This window comes from Budorcas taxicolor, chromosome 18 (genome assembly GCF_023091745.1).
Source record: "Budorcas taxicolor isolate Tak-1 chromosome 18, Takin1.1, whole genome shotgun sequence".
Lineage (NCBI taxonomy): Eukaryota > Metazoa > Chordata > Mammalia > Artiodactyla > Bovidae > Budorcas > Budorcas taxicolor.
In genome coordinates, this window is record NC_068927.1 from 59,234,095 (window position 1) to 59,253,363 (window position 19,269).

General features: G+C 49.0%; 1 protein-coding gene and 1 pseudogene across 1 annotated transcript; both read right to left on the minus strand.

The window, feature by feature from the left end:
- Positions 1-2,565: 2,565 nt before the first annotated feature.
- Positions 2,566-5,458, minus strand: LOC128063526 (sialic acid-binding Ig-like lectin 14; annotated as a pseudogene).
- A 10,195-nt stretch (positions 5,459-15,653) lies between these two features.
- On the minus strand, positions 15,654-18,145 carry LOC128063527 (sialic acid-binding Ig-like lectin 14). Its single transcript, XM_052656305.1, has 6 exons — positions 18,106-18,145; positions 17,616-18,007; positions 17,146-17,413; positions 16,868-16,915; positions 15,897-16,154; positions 15,654-15,793 (listed from the first exon to the last, which is right to left on the minus strand). The coding sequence occupies exons 1-6, from the start codon at positions 18,143-18,145 to the stop codon at positions 15,654-15,656; spliced, it is 1,146 nt and encodes a 381-aa protein (XP_052512265.1).
- Between the last annotated feature and the right edge of the window lie 1,124 nt (positions 18,146-19,269).

The following is a 19,269-nucleotide window of genomic DNA, read 5'->3' on the forward strand; positions in this document are numbered from 1 at the left end:
AGGGAAACCAGGAAGTGTTGGGGGGGAGGCTGTCCTTCACGGCCACTCCCCACCTCAGCTCCCAGGGTGCAGACCCATAGAAGAGTAGGCTGGCCTTCTCTCTACACACTCACACACACACACACACACACCACTGCCTCAGGGACTCAGCCACCCCTCCACACTCACAGGAGACATTGAGCTGGATGGCTCTGTCCATGGTCACCTGAGATCCTTGGAGGTTCACCCTACAGGTGAGGTCGGTGCTGTGGTCCTGGGGCCTCGGGGTGGGGGCGAGCTTCAAGGAATGGAGAGTCTCTGGGTGCAGCAGCAGGGGTACCATGTCCGCATCCTCCAGCCCAGGTCCAGGTGCCTCCATCAGGGAGGAAGTGCCCCGAATGTGGGACAGGAAGGAGGAAGCCCCAACAGGCAGCCAGGAAGGCAGCAGGTGATGAAGATTGGCTGGCGAAGAAGGGGAAGGTGGACTCCATAGGCGGGGCGGGGCGGGGGGGGGTTGATGAGAAGTCACCCTGTTTCCCGTTCTCCCTCCAACCCCTCCCCCATCGCTCCTTCCACAGGCTGCAGGGGAGAGCATGAAGCCCCCAGAGCTGGCGAGGTTTCACCAGATGTGATTCTGAAATGCTGTTGTTTACTCATTATGTTGTCTCCGACTCTGTGACCCCAGAGACTGTAGCCTGCTGGGTTTCTCATCCCACAGGATTTCCCACGCAAGAATAGTGGAGCACGTTGCCATTTCCTTCTCCAGGGGATCTTCCCAACCCAGGTACTGAACTCGCATCTTCTGCATTGCAGCCTGACTCTTTACCACCGAGATACCAGGGAAGCCTGGATGTGACATGATCACCTTCCAAGTGAATTTCATGTTCACCATAGGATCGCCCCATAAGCAGTGAAACCAGAAAAAGAGAAAGGAGGTCCAGCCCCGGTCATCGGGCAGGACCCACCTCCAGCTGAAATACACCGAACATTCTGGAAAAGAATATTGAAAAATTTCTCAAAACCACTCCAGTTCAGGCAGGAAGAAGTTTCCAGACCCCAAAACAGTGGAGAATGGAGCCCAGGAAGGAAAACTTGAGCATTAAAGCTCCTTTGCCCAGAAGGGTTTTCCAAACATGGCACAGGCCTATGGGTCTTCGTGGACCTGAGGGTCTGTAGGACCAACCCCCATGGCACAGGCCCATGCAAAACAGGGTGGCTGAAGTAAGAGCCTTGCCCCACTCAGTGCACCTCAGAAGCCTGGACTTCACAAGAAGGGCATTCAGGACCCCTCACACTGCATGACCTTGTTTTCAAAGCCACATGAAAGCTCAAGCCATGTGTGGAAGTAACCTGTGACCTTGATGCTCTTTAGAACTGGTATTTCATAAGGTTTCCTAAATTTGACAGGGCCTCTAAACATTTTACACCCTCCCATTAACCAGTTCTGGAAACCAAAAAAACAAAAAAACTTTCTCTAATATTTATTTAGAAATACTCTGTTTACATTTCCTAGTATCTGAAAGGGTAAAAATCCTAAAATTTTTTCAGAGGAGGAAGGATAAATTGGGAGGTTGGGATTGACAAATACACACTGCTGCTGCTGCTGCTAAGTCACTTCAGTCGTGTCTGACTCTGTGTGACCCCATGGATGGCAGCCCACCAGGCTCCCCTGCTGTATCTAAAATAGGTAACCAACAAGGACCAGCTGTATAGCCCAGGGAAGTATACTAACAGTCTTGTAAAAAAGTATAACGGGCAAGAATCTGAGGAGAATATACGTATATAACTGAATCACCTTGCTGTACTGTGAAACAAATACAGCATTATAAATCAGTTATATTTTGATTTTTAAAAAGTCACATCCAGACTAAAGAACTCAATTAACAAGAAAAAGACTGCCCAATTTTTATTTTTCAATGGGCAAAGATCCAAACAGGAATTTCCCTAAAGAAGATATTCAGATGGCTCAACATCATTGCACGTGAGGGAAATAAACTAAAAAGGCAAGGAGATACTGCCACAGTGGAGTGCAGTGCTGAAAATGGACCATGTAGGTCATACAAGTGCTGCTGAGGGTGTAGAAAGCTCAGAACCCTCATATATGACCATGGGCTATAAACTCATCTAACTACTCCAAAGAACTCTCTGAGGCTACCTTCTCGAACTAAATATATGCCAAATGTATGATGAAGCAGTTCCACACCCACCAGGAGAAAAGTGCTAGGCCTCCTAATTCATCACACCATTCACATCAACGTTACTTTGAAAGAGACAAAATTTCCAAACAAAGGCAATGTCATCGTATTTTAGAGTCCATACATAACTGGAGGAATAGTCATATGTAAAATACTATTTTCAATGCAAAACCCAAGCAGAACCAACAATCAAGTTATTGATACATGTAAAATCATGAGTAATCTCATACTAAGCGAGTTAACTCAGAAAGTCTCTTTTCAGTGGTATTGACTCTTCCTACTGTCTCACAGTCATCTCTACAAATGAAGGCTCGTGGATGCAAACGACACAGGGTTGGAGGCAAGAGTTTCCAGGGAGAAGCTCGCAGTGATGTCCCCACATCTGTCCTCTGGGCTCTGCATCCTCAGGTGAATCTCCTCATGACAGAGAGTGAGGCTCGGCCACGCCCCTCAGCCCAGCTGCCTAGTGGCCGCCACACCTGCAGAGCCAACACGGTCTCAGGTCAGAGAGGCAGACCCATTTCATTCATTCTGGGCTCTGCCTCAAGGCAGGTGGGATCTTAGTTCCCCAAGCCGGGATCGAACCCTTACGCCTTGCAGGGAAACTCGCAGGCTCAACCACTGGACCGACATGGAAGTCCCTGGAGAGTCACACAGTTTAGCTGCAGGCAGGACAGGACTGCCAAGCCCCACAGGCAACTCCAGAGCCATTCCCCGGACTTCCCCGCAGGGAGACAGGTGTGCTCACCTGGTGTAGTAGGTCCAGGTGAGGCCATAGGTGAGGAGGAAGCCAGCCCCCATGAGGGCCCCTCTGATCAGGGTGAGGACGAGAGGCCAGGAGCCCTGCTGCTCCTCAGCCTCACAGGTGCAGGGAGGGGGGCCTTCTGGGGAAGGGAGAGGGGGTGAAGCTCAGTCCCCAGACCCAGCCCTCCCAAAGGCACACACCTGCCCAGTCTGGCCACCCCCAGCACCTGTCCTGCAGCTCACTCTGCACAGAGAGGCTGAAGGAAACTTGCTGGGAGCCCAGAGGGTTCTGTGCTTGGCAGGTGACTTCTCCATCTCCAGCTGCTACTTGTGGTATTTCCAAGACCCCGGTGCTGGAGATGGGGGTAGACTCCAGGGCTGGGGATCCCCAGAACCAGCTCAGCTGTGCAGGGGGTTGCTGTCAGCAACACACAGCAGCTGCAGCGCCTGGCCCTCTGAGATGAGAACAGATGAGGCGTTCTGCAGAATCTTGAGGGCTTTGGGGGAAAGCGCAGCGGGAGAGCTGGGGGAGGCTGAGGTCTCCTCCTCCCTCCTTCCAGGATCTCCTGGCCTCACTCTCTCCTCACCCAGCCGGCCAGCTGGGTTCCCTGTGGTCCCAGGGCTGGACCTTCCCACCCTAAGCAGGCTGAGCCAACGTGTCTGGGCCTCGTATCTTCAGGGGAGGCTTGGTGTCTCAATGGGACAGGCCTGGGCTATTTGGTGGAAAGAAAACCCGGAGCCTCAAGGCTTGAGAAGTTGATTCAGTGTAAGCAGCAGGAGATGGGACTAAGGAGGCGTTTATGGAAGAAAGCCACATAATAGAACATGGTGAAGGAAATGGGCTTTGAACAGGGTGTGTGAGTGTGTAAATGTGTGGGGTGTATGTGTGTGTGCCTGTGTGTATGTGTGCATGAGTGCACGTGTGTATGTCCAGGAGTGTATGTGTGCATGGTGGGTGCCTGTGCTGTGGGGATAACTCTGTGTATATGTGTGCATGTGTGATGTGATGTGTATGTGCCTGTGTGTATGGCGTTTCTGTGTGTGTCTCAGTGTATGTTCATGTGTATGTATTCTGTGTGTGTGCCTGTGTGTGTGAGTCTCTGTGTGTATTTCATGTGTGTGTGGTCTAGTGCAAGGGAGGTGGGGCAGGGTGGGGATTTTCTCCTTGCTCTTCCCATATCTGATCACCCTCAAGCCCACTCCCCTGCCACCCCTTGGAGGCGGTCCCAGGAGCAGGACCCAGCCCTGGAGAGGAGAGGTCCTGTCCTACCTGTGTTGTTTCTGAAGGAGAGGATGATGTGGAGGTTCCTCGGAGCATCTGGGGCAGAAAGACATGGGCTTGCTGCAGAGGGAGGAGTGGGGTGGAAACTGACCAGCACCCCAGGAGGGAAACCAGGAAGGGGGTGCTGTCCTTCACGGCCACTCCCCACCTCAGCTCCCAGGGCGCAGACCCATAGAAGAGTGGGCTGGCCTCTCTACACACTCACAGACACACACACACACACACCCCACCGCCCTCAGGGACCCCACCACCCCTCCACGCTCACAGGAGACGTTGAGCTGGACGGTTCTCTCCAGGGTCACCTGCATTCCCTGGAGTGTCACCCGACAGGTGAGGTTGGTGCCGTGGTCCTGGAGCCTCGGGGTGAGGGTGAGCTCCGAGGAGTGGAGGGTGTCTGGGTTCATGGCATCAAGGGTGTCCCCCGCCCAGGAGAACAGGAGATAGTGTGGCCGATCACAGACCAGCGACAGGCTGCAGGTCAGAAGTGTGCGGCGGCCGGACTCCAGAGGCTCCAGGAACTGGATGTCGGGTTTCTCTGGAGAAAAGGAGATGAGGAGACAGAGGGAGATGCCTGGACTCAGGGCTGTGGGGACCCAGAGGGTGAGGGTCACAACTCATTCCCAGTTCTGAGTTTCTCCTGAACCCTCAAACCCCAAGACCTGGAGCAAGGAGGGCTCCTATACTCCGTTCCCGTTCTAATAGAGGAGTCTCCACAGGCCCCCTGTCACACCTGTCACCTGCAAATTCAGCTTCTTCTCTCTGTAACTGTATTTCACATTACGTCCTCTCTCCACTCGCAAGTAGTAGACTCCTGAGTCGCTCAGCCTGGCCTCTTGGATGCTCAGGGAGCAGTTCTTGTTGCTGGGCTCCCCAAGGAGGCGGAATCGGCCCTGGGTCTCTGACTTCACTCGTTTCTTTCGGTCGTTTGTGGCCACAGCATCATCGTATAGGCGGTCTCCTTCCCGGAACCAGTAGATGAAGAGTTCGTCAGAGGAATACGAGGGATATCTCGGAGGCCAGGGATAGGAGAAGGAGCAGGGCACGAGGACGTCCATGCACGCCTGCACCGCCACTGATTCCTGCACTCGGAGCTCGTACCCTGGAAGCTCCTGCAGGGACCCTGGGGGACACAGAGGCTCAGCGGGAGCTCCAGCCCCTCCCCACGCTTGACCCCCTCCTCCAGCCGAGAGCCCTGTTTCCCAACCCTCCCCCACTCACCCCCCCACAGCAGGGGCAGCAGCAGCAGCAAGGGCACCATGTCGGCATCCGCCAGCACAGAGCCAGTTCAGGTCCCTCTGCGGGGGAGGGAAGCGCCCCAAATGTGGGGAGGGAACGAGGAAGCCCCAACAGGAAGCCAGAGGGTGACGGAGACAGAGCCTTGGACAAGCACAGAAGGGGAACTTGGACGCCCCAGGCCATGGAGGAGGGGCGGTCCTGAGAAGGCAGAAGGTCCCACCCCTCCACCCCACACCCCACACCGCAGCCGGAGATCCTGAGGCCCCCAGAGGCCGAGAGGCTTCACCGCACGTGGCTCTGACATGACCACCCGTCCAGTGATGCTCAGGTCCACGGTGGGATCCCCCAGCGGCCGGGGCAACCAGAAAAGAGAAACGGGGTCCAGCCCTGGTCATCGGGTGGGACCAACCCTGCAACAGAGAAACACTGGACTTTCCGGAAAAGAACATTGAAAGATTTCTCAAAACCATTCAGACTTGGGCAGGAGGACTCACACAAGGTGGAGGGTGGAAGGCAGGAAGGAAAGCTGAGCATGAAAAGCTCCTTTGCCCAGAGGGTTTCCAGAACAGGGCACACAGGCTGTGCGTCTTCATGGATCTGAGGGTCTGTGGGACCAGCCAACCCAGACACAGGCCCACGCAAAGTGGGGTGGTAAAGGAAGAACTTTGCCCCATTCAGCTGAGACCCCAAAGTCCAGACCTCACACAGAAACACAGTTCACGACCCCTCACTCTGGATGGCCTTCTTTTCAAAGCCACAGGAAGGCTTAAGTCATGTGTGGAAATAACCTGTGAACTTGCTGCCCTTTCAGGAAAAAATTCTTTAAGTTTCACAAGTTTGACTATGATCATAAACGTTTTAGACACTTTCAGGAAGAAGCCATGGGACTGATGGAAAGTTTCTTTTATAGTTAGATAGAAATATTAATATATTTTTTACTTTCTTAAACTACAGAAACAAAAGGAAATGTCCGTCAATCAATCGTGCCAGTGGAAATACTGTATCTTCTTTCTACTCTATTTTCGACATAATATAATTAATCTTACTTCCTCGTACAATGGGCTTCCCTGCTAGCTCAGATGGTAAAGAATCTGCCCTCAGTGTGAAGACCAGGGTTTGATTCCTGGGTCAGGAAGATCCCCTGGAGAAGGGAATGCAACCCACTCAGGTATCCTTGCTGGGAGAATTCCATGGACAGAGGGCTCTTACAGGCTACAGTCCATGGGATCACAAAGAGTCAAACACAGCTAACTAACACTTTATGAGTAGACTATTCATATTAATTAATATACATGATTTTTCTCCTAAAACGAGGCATCAAAGAGGATCAAGCCAAAAGTATGGGGAATGGTGTTATGCAGGTGTGATAGGTGTGTCTGACTTCTGAGAAAAGTGGCATGGTGGCCCAGTGCTTAGCCCTCTGCACTCTCACTGCCTCTGGCCCAGCTTCAATCCCTGGTCTGGGAACTAAGACTCCAAAAGCCCTAGAGCATGGATGTAAAAAAAAAAAAAAAAAGAAAACGGAAGAAAGAAAAATAGTCTGCAATATATGTCTTATCTTTTGGTTTTCAGCATTTATGTTTTGTGATTGATTACATAGATTTCTCATTCAAAAGAAACTCAGATGTGATGTGCCTGTGATATTGAGACTTTTAGGAAATATGTGTTTGGCCTCCATCCACAGTTCCTGGCTCACAGATTCATGAGTTCTTGGAATTTAGTGATCGATAAGAGATATGGCAGCTTCTTTGTTCATTTGCTCTCTGTTCTCAGTCCCTGAAAACACTTCAGGGCCGCACTGGAGACCTGGGGGTCACATTTTGTATTTGGGAGCCATGTCTGTATTGTATTCGGTGACACTTTTTTTTTTTTTTTTTTGCCTAAGGAGGGATCCAAAGGCTTGGGTCAATGTCAGGCTCCACAGAACCTTGGACTGGCCCTGCCCAGGGTCCAGGTGAACAAGAGGAGACGAGCTCTCGCCTTCATTCCTCACCTGTTGCAGAAACATTGCTGGACAAGCAGGCACTGGAGAAGGCCAGGAGCCACAGGGCTGTGCAGCACACCTTCACAGCAGTTGGTGTCCAGCAAATGTCAAGCTGGGACGGTCAAAGGACAAGAAACAAGCAGTGTTGGTGAGGACGTGGAGCAAAGGGAACCCTTGGGCACTGCTGGTGGGAATGTGAATTGGTGCGGCCACTATGGGGAACACTCTGCAGGTTCCTCAAAACTAAAAATAGAACCTCAAGCACTTTCACTTTGGGGCCTTTAAAGAAAAGGAAAATGGCAATTTGAAAAGATATATGCACCCCATGTTCATGGAAGCGCTATGTACATTATTGAAGATATGGAAACAACTTCCATATCCAATGATGAGAGAATGAATAAAGAAACTGCAGGGTGTGCATACTCGTGAGCATTCTTCAGCTATAAAAGAGAAGGAAATCCTGCCTTTACAATACATGGATGGCACACGAGGGCATTAGGGTAATGAAATACATTAGACAGAGGAAGAAGAATACTGTATGATCTCACAGGTAGGTGAAACTGAAAAAAACCCCAACAACATAAAGTCATAGATAAAGAGAAATAACTGGTGGTCCTCAGAGGTAGAGAGTGGAGTCTATGGCAAAATTGGCAAAAGTGGTCAGAAGGTACACATTTCCGGGAATAAAATAAATAAGTCATGGACATGTAATGTACTTCATGGTGACTATATTCAAAATGTTTAGGGACACTAATACAGTTAACACAACTGTACTGTATATATGAAAGTTGCCAAAAGATTATATCTTAAAATTTCTCATCACAAAAAGGTCTATTTTTAGCCTTATCGATATAAATGTTAATTAGGCACATTTGGTGATCATTTTGTAATATGTACATATATTAAATCATTACATTGTACACCTGAACCGGACACAATGTTATACCTGAATCTCAGAGAGAATATAATGTCTAGGTATGTAAAAGATTTGAAAAACATCAAGCTGAGGGCTTAGATTAGAGTGGTCCAAAGCTAAGAGAGTGTTCCCTGCTTGACAGGCTCCACTGGTCTTTCAACACCTGCATAATCAATTACTTATGTTACATTTCCTCTGTGGAAATATACAATACATAGTGTGGCTTCTAGTGTGGCTACTGTCCCTGATTTACTGATTAAATCTCCAGAGATGAAAACAATGAACACTGGATGATTGCAAATGCCTTTGTGATAAAATTCACAGTGCATTGGAAATAAAAGAGAAATTCCCTAAAAAGATGAAGGGTGTCTTTAGAAAACATCATAGTTAATAGAGTAGGATAGGTTCCACCCTAGCAAGTCATTCAATATCGGTAAAAGGTATAACAATTGAAAGGAAAAAAGAAAGATTTATGTTCATAAAAGTTCTGCATGTAGAAAAATCCAAAAGTTTATACAGATCCATTTAGAGGTTTAACAAGAGAGCACAATGACTTGAGACAAATTCCAATTTGAAAAATCCTTTGCAGACTTCCCTGTGGTCCAGTGATCAAGCATCTGCCTTCTAAGGCAAGGGATGGGAATTTGATCCCTGGTAAGGGAACCAAGGTCCCACAAGCCTTGCAACTCAGCCAAAAAAGATCAATTACTCTCTCACATCACAGTAATATAAAACAGTATGAGAGCCATTGACAGTTGCATCAAAAATTAGGATATACCTGGAATCGATCTAACATTTAGAAAGGTATACAACAAAAGGATATACAAAACCTCAATGGAGAAAATTATAAATCTGTCTTGAAGAACATTAAAGATACAAGTAAATGGGAAAAAACACCACATTCGGGATTTGAAAAAAGAATATAATTATCTATTCTACTCAAAATAATGTGCAGAATCAAAACGTATGTCACCACATCTCAAGTGGACATCTGTGGAACTCAGTAAATCCACTGTAAAATTTATAAGGAAGCAGACATTTCAAGGATGACAAGGGTACCTTGAAAAGAACAATGTGTGAGGCTTGGCTCTGCAAGTTGTGAAGATACATTACAGCCTGCCTGCTTGCTTAGTTGTTCAGTCGTGTCTGTCTCTTTGCCACCCCATTGATTGTAACCCACAAGACTCCTTGGTCCATGGGATTGTCCAGGCGAGAATACTGGATTGGGTTGCCATTCTCTTCTCCAGGGTATATTACAGCTTAGTACAACAAACTTTGGACTGAAAGAGGGATAGTCCAGTAGACCAGTGGAACAGAATAGGGAACCTAGAAATAAACCCCAACCACAGGAAGCGTCACGTGTAATAGAAAAGGTGATAGAAAGAAGTGACAAAGAGATAGCCATTTCAATCACTCTGTGGTCAACAGGGGATCTGAAGCCAGGCAAATGAAACTGCACCCCTAGCTCATATGGGAACCAAAACCAAGTGCATATGGGCTGAGACCTATTTAGAGACAAACAGCAGAGCTGCTGCAAGATACTGCAGCAGGTGTCTCCCTGAGCTGTGGTGGGGCAGGATTCCCAAACAACACAGGAAGAACACCATCTCTAAGAGAGACGCTGAAATCTCGAGCTGTATTAAAATGAAGAACTCTTCATAACAGACATCCCTGGGAGTGCGGAATTGAAAGCCATCAGGTAGAAGATGCTGATGACACAGATAACCATCAAAGTAACAGTAGCCAAAATATGAGTTTCTGCAAATGCCTAAGGTCAAAGAAATATACAGAAATGGGCCCAAATGAGCAGAACTTTCATCGAGGACAATGTACAAGGAGACTGTCAAAGAATGGAAAGCTGCCCCACATCACTGCATTCAGGAACATGCACTAATAGGGTATGCCTATATGTGCTCCAAGAAGCCACCTATTAGTCTCTCAAAACCCCAACTGCTGGGAAAGTGTGGAGCAATGGTTGTTGAAATATAAGTTGGCCCACACATTGGAGAGGAAAACAGCTTCATACGGCTAGCCGAGCTTGTTCTTACATGAGGACCCAACACTTCCCCTGCTTGGATGCATGTTCTAGAGCAGCCATGACTAGTGGTGGCCAGTCCCCACAAGTTTCAGTTGAAGGGTTTAAAGACAGTTGTAAGGCTGGGTGTCGGGAGGGGCCACACGAAGTGCTGTTAGGTTAAACGACCCTGGGTTTCCAGATTTAGTACAAGAAAATGAATATAGATGATTTGGGGCCTAATTCCAATGCGTCTGTCAGTTTGACTACATCACGCACAACCAATTCTCAGGCACCAGCAGTGCATCTCAGAATTCAACTCGGCTCAATCCAACTCACTGTTGACACTGTCCACCTGTAAATAGCATCACATCCTACAAGACTTCAGTCCTTCCAGACTGCCCCTCAGGTTTCAGATGGCTGTTTCACATCCAGATTGTCATATGTACACCTGATCTGCTGGTTACACATGATTCAGTTCAGTTCAGTCACTCTGTCATGTCCAATTCTTTGAGACCCCATGGACTGCAGCACGCCAGTCCTCCCTGTCCATCACCAACTCCCGGAGTTTACTCAAACTCATGTCCATTGAGTCAGAGATGCCATCCAACCATCTCATCCTCTGTTGTCTCCTTCTCCTCCTGCCTTCAATCTTTCCCAGCATCAGAGGATTTTCCAATGAGTTAGTTCCTTGCATCAGATGGTCAGAGGTTTGGAGTTTCAGCTTCAGACTCAGTGGTTTCAATGAATATTGAGGACTGATCTCTTTTAGGATGGACTGGCTGGATCTCCTTGCAGTCCAAGGACTCTCAAGAGTCTTCTCCAACACCACAATACAAAAGCATCAATTCTTCAGCAGTCAGCTTTCTTTATGGTCCAACTTTCACATCCATACGTGACTACTGGAAAAAACATGGCTTTGACTAGACAGACCTTTCTCAGCAAAGTAATGTCTCCGCTTTTAAATATGCTGTCTAGGCTGGTCATAACTTTCCTGCCAAGGAGTAAGCGTCTTTTAATTTCATGGCTGCAATCTCCATATCCAGTGAATTTGGAGCCTCCCAAAATAAAGTCTGCCACTGTTTCTACTGTTTCCCCATCTGTTTGCCATGATGGGACCGGATGCCATGATCTTAGTTTTCTGAATGCTGAGTTTTAAGCCAACTGTATCACTCTCCTCTTTCACTTTCATCAAGAGGCTCTTTAGTTCTTCACTTTCTGTCATATGCCAGATGCCATATCCATCTTCATATCTGAGGTTATTGATATTTGTCCCAAAAATCTTGATTAAAACTTGCGCTTCATCCACTCCAGCATTTCTCATGATATACTCGGAATATAAGTTAAAAAAGCAGGGTACAATATGCAGCCTTGATGTACTCCTTTCCTGATTTGGAACAGTCTGTTATTCCATGTCCAGTTCTAACTGTTGCTTGCTGTTCTGCAGACAGATTTCTCAAGAGGCAGGTCAGGTGGTCTGCTATTCCCATCTCTTTCAGAATTTTCCAGAGTTTGTTGTGACCCACAACAAAAGTTGGATGTTTTTCTGGAATTCTCTTCCTTTTTCGTTGATCCAACAGATGTTGGCAATTTGATCTCTGGCTCCTCTGCCTTTTCTAAATCCAGCTTGAACATCTGGAAGTTCACAGTTCACATATTGCTGAAGCCTGGCTTGGAGGATTTTGAGCATTACTTTACTAGTGTGTGAGAAGAGTGCAATTGTGCCATAGTTTGAGCATTCTTTGGCATTGCCTTTCTTTGGGATTGGGATGAAAGCTGATCTTTTCCAGTCCTGTGGCCACTGCTGAGTTTTCCAGATCTGCTGGCATATTGAGTGCAGCACTTCCACAGCATCATCGTTTAAGACTTGAAATAGCTCAACTGGAATTCCATCATCTCCACTAGCTTTGCTCGTAGTGATGCTTCCTAAGGCCCACTTGACTTCGCATTCCAGGATGTCTTGCTCTTAGTGAGTGATCACACCATCGTGATTATCTGGGTCATGAAGGTCTTTTTTGTACAGTTCTTCCATGTATTCTTGCCACCTCTTTACTATCTTCTGTTTCTATTAGGTCCAGACCATTTCTGTCCTTTATTGTGCCCATCGTTGTATGAAAAATTCCCTTGGGACCTCTAATTTTCTTGAAGAGATCTTTAGTCTTCCACCATTCAATTGTTTTCCTCTATTTCTTTGCACTGATTACTGAGGAAGGCTTTCTTATCTCTCCTTGCTGTTCTTTAAGACTCTGCATTCAGATAGGTATATCCTTCCTTTTCCCCTTTGCCTGTCGCTTCTCTTTTCTCAGCTATTTGTAGCCCTCCTCAGACAACCATTTTGCATTTCTTTTTCATGGGCATTGTCTTGATCATTGCTGCCTGTACAATGTCACGAACCACCTTAGTCCATAGTTCATCAGACACTCTGTCTATCAGATCCAATTCCTTAAATCTATTTGTCACTTCCACTGTATAATAGTGAGGGATTTGAGTTAGGTCATACCTGAATGGTCTAGTGGTTTTCCCCACTTTCTTCAATTTCAGTCTGAATTGGGCAATAAGGGGTTTATGATCTGAGCCACAGACAGCTCCTGTTCTTGTTTTTGCTGACTGTTAGAGTTTCTCCACCTTTGGCTGCTAAGAATATCATCAATCTGATTTTGGTGTTGACCTTCTGGTGATGTCCATGTGTAGTCTTCTCTTCTACTGTTGGTACAGGGTATTTGCTATGACCAGTGCGTTCTCTTGGCAAAACTCTATGAGCCTTTGCCCTGCTTCATTCTGTACTCCAATGACTAATTTGCCTGTTACTCCTAGTATTTCTTGACTTCCTACTTTTGCATTCCAGTTCCCTATAATGAAAAGGACATCTTTCTTGGGTGTTAGTTCTAGAAGGTCTGGTAGGTTTTCATAGAACCATTCAAATTCAGCTTCTTCAGCATTACTATGGGTAGCATCATAGACTTGGATTAATGTGATATTGAATGGTTTGCCTTGGAAATGAACAGAGATCATTCTGTCATTTTCGAGATGGCATCCAAGTATTGCACTCAGACACTTTTGTTGACTATAATGGCTACTCCATTTCTTCCAGGGGATTCTTGCCCACAATAGTAGATATAATGATCATCTGAGTTCAATTCGCCCATTCCAGTCCATCTTAGTTTGCTGATTCCTAAAATGTCAATGTTCAGTCTTGCCATCTCCTGTTGACCACTTCCAATTTACCTTGATTCACAGACCTAACATCCAGGTTCCTATGCAATATCATTCTTTACAGCATTGGACTGTACTTCCATCACCAGTCACATCCACAGCTGGGTGGTGTTTTTGCTTTGGCTCCAGCTCGTCATTCTTTCTGGTGTTATTTCTCCACTGATCTCCAATAGCATATTGGGCACCTACCGACCTGGGGAGTTCATGTTTCAGTGTCCTATCTTTTTGCCTTTTCATACTGTTCATGGGGTTCTCAAGGCAATACTGAAGGATTTGCCATTCCCTTCTCCAGTGAACCACATTTTGTCAGAACTCTCCACCATGACCCGGCTGTCTTGGGTGGCCCTACATGGCACGGCTCATAGTTTCATTGAGTTAGACAAGGCTGTGGTTCATGTGATCGAATTGACTAGTTATCTCCCACTGAAACGAGAAACTAAGTTCTGTTATGATGCTGGGATGACAATTCACTTGGCTAATCAAGAGAAGTCTTTGAGGATGACTTCTAGAATTAAATAAATGCTGACCTTATGGCAAAACACGTCCACACCCACCAGGAAAGAAGTGCTGTGCTGCTGTGATGTGCTTGTTCCCTCAGTCATGTCCCACTCTTTGTGACCCCATGGACTGCAGCCCGCAAGGCTCTTCTGTCCATGGGCATTCTCCAGGCAAGAATACTGGAAGTCAGTTGCCATGCCCTTCTCCAGGGGACCTCCCCAACCCAGGGATCATACCCCGGTCTCCCCCATTACAGGTGGATTCTTTACCAGCTGAATCACCAGGGAAGCCCAAGGACACTGGAGTGGGTAGTCTATCCCTTCTCCAGGGGAACTTCCTGACCCAGGAGTTGAACCAGGTCTCCAGCATTGCAGGCAGACTCTTTACTGACTGTGTGGATCACAACAAACTGTGGGAAATTCTTCAAGAGATGAGAAGACCAGACTACCTTACCTGCCTCCTGCAACCTGTTTGCAGGTCAAGAAGCAACGGTTAGAACCAGACATGGAACAAGAGACTGGTTCAAAACTGGGGAAGAAGTATGTCGCAGCTGCATCTTGTCACCTTGCTTTTTTAACTTATATGCACAGTACATCATGAGAAATGCTGGGCTGGACGAAGCACTAGCTGGAATCTCGATTGCCAGGACAAATAACAATAACCACAGATATGCAGATGACACCACCCTTATGGTGGAAAGTGAGAAGGAAACTAAACAGCCTCTATGTGAAGGTGAAAGAGGAGACCCTCATATATGCCCATGGGCTATAAACTCATCTAACTACTCAAAAGAACTCTCTGAGGCTACCCTCTCGAACTAAATATATGCCAAACGTATGATGAAGCAGTTCCACACCCACCAGGAGGAAAGTGCTAGGCTTCCTAATTCATCACGCCATTCACATCAACGTTACTTTGAATGAGCCAAAATTTGCAAACAAAGGCAATGTCATCGTATTTTAGAGTCCATACATAACTGGAGGAATAGTCATATGTAAAATACTATTTTCAAGACAAAAACCAAGCAGAACCAACAATGAGTTATTGATACATGTAAAATCATGAGTAATCTCATACTAAGCAAGTTAAGTCAGAAAGTCTCCTTTCAATGGTATTGACTCTTCCTACTGTCCTATTTGTCATCTCTACAAATGAAGGCTTGTAGATGCAAACGACACAGGGTTGGAGGCGAGAGTTTCCAGGGAGAAGCTCGCAGTGATGTCCCCACATCTGTCCTCTGGGCTCTGCATCCTCAGGTGAATCTCCTCATGACAGAGAGCAGGCTTGGCCACACCCCTCAGCCCAGCTCCCTAGTGGCCGCCACACCTGCAGAGCCAACACGGTCTCAGGTCAGAGAGGCAGACCCATTTCATTCATTCTGGGCTCTGCCTCAAGGCATGTGCGATCTTACTTCCCCAACCTGGGACGGAACCCTTGCCCCTTGCAGTGGAAACTCGCAGGCTCAACCACTGGACCGACACGGAAGTCCCTGGAGAGTCACACAGTTTAGCTGCAGGCAGGACAGGACCGCCAAGCCCCACAGGCAACTCCAGAGCCATTCTCTGGACTTCCCCGCAGGGAGACAGCTGTGCTCACCTGGTGTAGTAGGTCCAGGTGAGGCCATAGGTGAGGAGGAAGCCAGCCCCCATGAGGGCCCCTCTGATCAGGGTGAGGATCAGAGGCCAGGAGCCCTGCTGCTCCTCAGCCTCACAGGTGCAGGGAGGGGGGCCTTCTGGGGAAGGGAGAGGGGGTGAAGCTCAGTTCCCAGACCTAGCCCTCCCAAAGGCACACACCTCGCAGGCTGGCCACCCCCCAGCACCTGTCCTGCAACTCACTCTGCACAGAGAGGCTGAAGGAAACTTGCTGGGAGCCCAGTGGGTGCTGAGCTCGGCAGGTGACTTCTCCTCCATCTCCAGCCACTACTTGTGGTATTTCCAAGACCCCGGTGCTGGAGATGGGGGTAGACTCCAGGGCTGGGGATCCCCAGAACCAGCTCAGCTGTGCAGGGGGGTTGCTGTCAGCAACACACAGCAGCTGCAGTGCCTGGCCCTCTGAGATGAGAATAGATGAGGCATTCTGCAGAATCTTGAGGGCTTTGGGGGAAAGCGCAGCGGGAGAGCTGGGGGAGGCTGAGGTCTCCTCCTCCCTCCTTCCAGGATCTCCTGGCCTCACTCTCTACTCCCCCAGCCAGCCAGCTGGGTTCCCTGTGGTCTCAGGGCTGGACCTTCCCACCCTAAGCAGGCTGAGCCAACGTGTCTGGGCCTGGTATCTTCAGGGGAGGCTTAGTGTCTCAGTGGGACAGGCCTGAGCTATTTGGTGGAAAGAAAACCCAGAGCCTCAAGGCTTGAGAAGTTGATTCAGTGAAGGCAGCAGGAGATGTGACCAAGGAGGCTTTTATGGAAGAAAGCCACATAATAGAACCATGGTGAAGGAAATGGGTTTGAACAGAGTGTGTGTGTAAATGTGTGGGGTGTAGTGTGTGCCTATGTGTATGTGTGCATGCAGGCGTTGCCTGTGCTGTGGGTATAGCTATGGGTACATGTGTGATGTGTGTGCGCCTGTGTGTATGGGCGTTTCTGTGCGTGTCTCAGTGAATGTTCATGTGTATGCATTCTGTGTGTGTGCCTGTGTGTGTGAGTCTCTGTGTATTTCATGTGTGTGTGGTCTAGTGCAAGGGAGGTGGGGCGGGGTGGGGATTTTCTCCTTGCTCTTCCCATATCTGATCACCCTCAAGCCCATCCTCCCACCCCTTGGAGGCGGTCCCAGGAGCAGGACCCAGCCCTGGAGAGGAGAGGTCCTGTCCTACCTGTGATGTTTCTGAAGGAGAGGCTGATGTGGAGGTTCCTCGGGGCATCTGGGGCAGAAAGACATGGGCTTGCTGCAGAGGGAGGAGTGGGGTGGAAACTGACCAGCACCCCAGGAGGGAAACCAGGAAGGGGGGGGCTGTCCTTCACGGCCACTCCCCACCTCAGCTCCCAGGGCGCAGACCCATAGAAGAGTGGTCTAGCCTTCTCTCTACACACCGCAGACACCCACACACACACCCCACCACCCTCAGGGACCCCACCACCCCTCCATGCTCACAGGAAACGTTGAGTTGGACGGTTCTCTCCAGGGTCAGCTGCGTTCCATGGAGTGTCACCCGACAGGTGAGGTTGGTGCCGTGGTCCTGGGGCCTCGGGGTGAGGGTGAGCTCCGAGGAGTGGAGGGTGTCTGGGTTCATGGCATCAAGGGTGTCCCCCGCCCAGGAAAACAGGAGAGGGTCTGGCCGATCACAGACTAGCGACAGGCTGCAGGTCAGAGGTGTGCGGCGGCCGGACTCCAGAGGCTCCAGGAACTGGATGTTGGGTTTCTCTGGAGAAAAGGAGATGAGGAGACAGAGGGAGATGCCTGGATGCAGGGGTGTGGGGACCCAGAGGGTGAGGGTCACAACTCATTCCCAGTTCTGGGTCTCTCCTGAACCCTCAAACCGCAAGACCTGGAGCAGAGAGGGCTCCTATACCCCATTCCCGTTCTAATAGCGGAGCCTCCACGGGCCAGGGTCCTCTCCTGGCCCCCGTCACACCTGTCACCTGCAAGTTCAGCTGCTTCGCTCTGTAACTGTATCTCACAGATCCTCTCTCCACTCGCAAGTAGTAGACTCCTGAGTCGCTCAGCCTGGCCTCTTGGATGCTCAGGGAGCAGTCATTGTCCCTGGGGTCCCCGACGAGGCGGAATCGACCCCGGGTCTCTGACTTCACTCGTTTCTTTTGGTCATTTGTGGCCACAGCATCACTGTGTGGGTTGTCTCTTTCCCGGAACCAGTAGATGAAGGGTTCAGCAGAGAAATACTCCAAATTCACGGGGTAGTAGTAGAAGGAGCAGGGCACGAGGACGTCCATGCACGCCTGCACCGAAACTGATTCCTGCACTCGGAGCTCGTACCCTGGAAGCTCCTGCAGGGACCCTGGGGGACACAGAGGCTCAACTGCAGCTTAAGCCCCTCCCCATGCTTGACCCCCTCCTCCAGCTGTGAGCCCTGTTCCCCACCCCTCCCCTACTCACCCCCCCACAGCAGGGGCAGCAGCAGCAGCAAGGGCACCATGTCGGCATCCGCAAGCACAGAGCCAGTTCACATCCCTCTGCTGTGGAGGGAAGCACCCGAATGTGGAGAGGGAATGAGGAAGTCGTGGAGGAGGGGCAGCCCTGGGAAGGCAGAAGGTCCCACCCCCTCCACACACACACACACACACCCAACTCCGCAGAAGGAGATCCTGAAGCCCCCCGCCCAGAGGCCGAGAGGCTTTACCCCACGTGGCTCTGACATGACCACCCGTCCAGTGATGCTCGGGTCCACGGTAGGAACTCCCAGCCACCGGCACAACCAGAAAAGAGAAGCGGGCTCCAGCCTTGGTCATCGGGTGGGACTGACCCTGCAACAGAGCAACACTGGACTTTCCGGAAAATAATATTGAAAAATTTCTCAAAACCATTCAAACTTGGGCAAGACTCACACACAGTGGAGGGTGGAACCCAGGAAGGAAAGCTGAGCGTGAAAAGCTCCTTTGCCCAGAAGGGTTTCCAGAACAGGGCACACAGGCTGTGCGTCTTCATGGATCTGAGGGTCTGTGGGACCAGCCAACCCAGACACAGGCCCACGCAAAGTGGGGTGGTAAAGGAAGAACTTTGCCCCATTCAGCTGAGACCCCAAAGTCCAGACCTCACACAGAAACACAGTTCACGACCCCTCACTCTGGATGGCCTTCTTTTCAAAGCCACATGAAGGCTTAAGTCATGTATGGGAAAAAACCTGTGAACTTGCTGCCCTTTCGGGAAAAAATTCTTTAATTTTCACAAGTTTAACTATGATCATAAACGTCTTAGACACTTTCAGGAAGAAGCTATGGGAGTGATAGAAAGTTTATTTTATAGTTAGATAGAAATATTAATATATTTTTTACTTTCTTAAACTACAGAAAAAAAAGTCCATAAATCAATCGTGCCAGTGGAAATACTGTATCTTCTTTCTATTCTATTTTAGATATAATATAATTAATTTTATTTCTTCGTATAATGGTCTTCTCTGCTACCTCAGATGGTAAAGAATCTGCCCTCACTGTAGGAGTCCAGGTTTGATCCTTGGGTCAGGAAGATCCCCTGGAGAAGGGAATGGCAACCCACTCCAGTATCCTTGCTGGGAGAATTCCATGGACAGAGGGCTCTTACAGG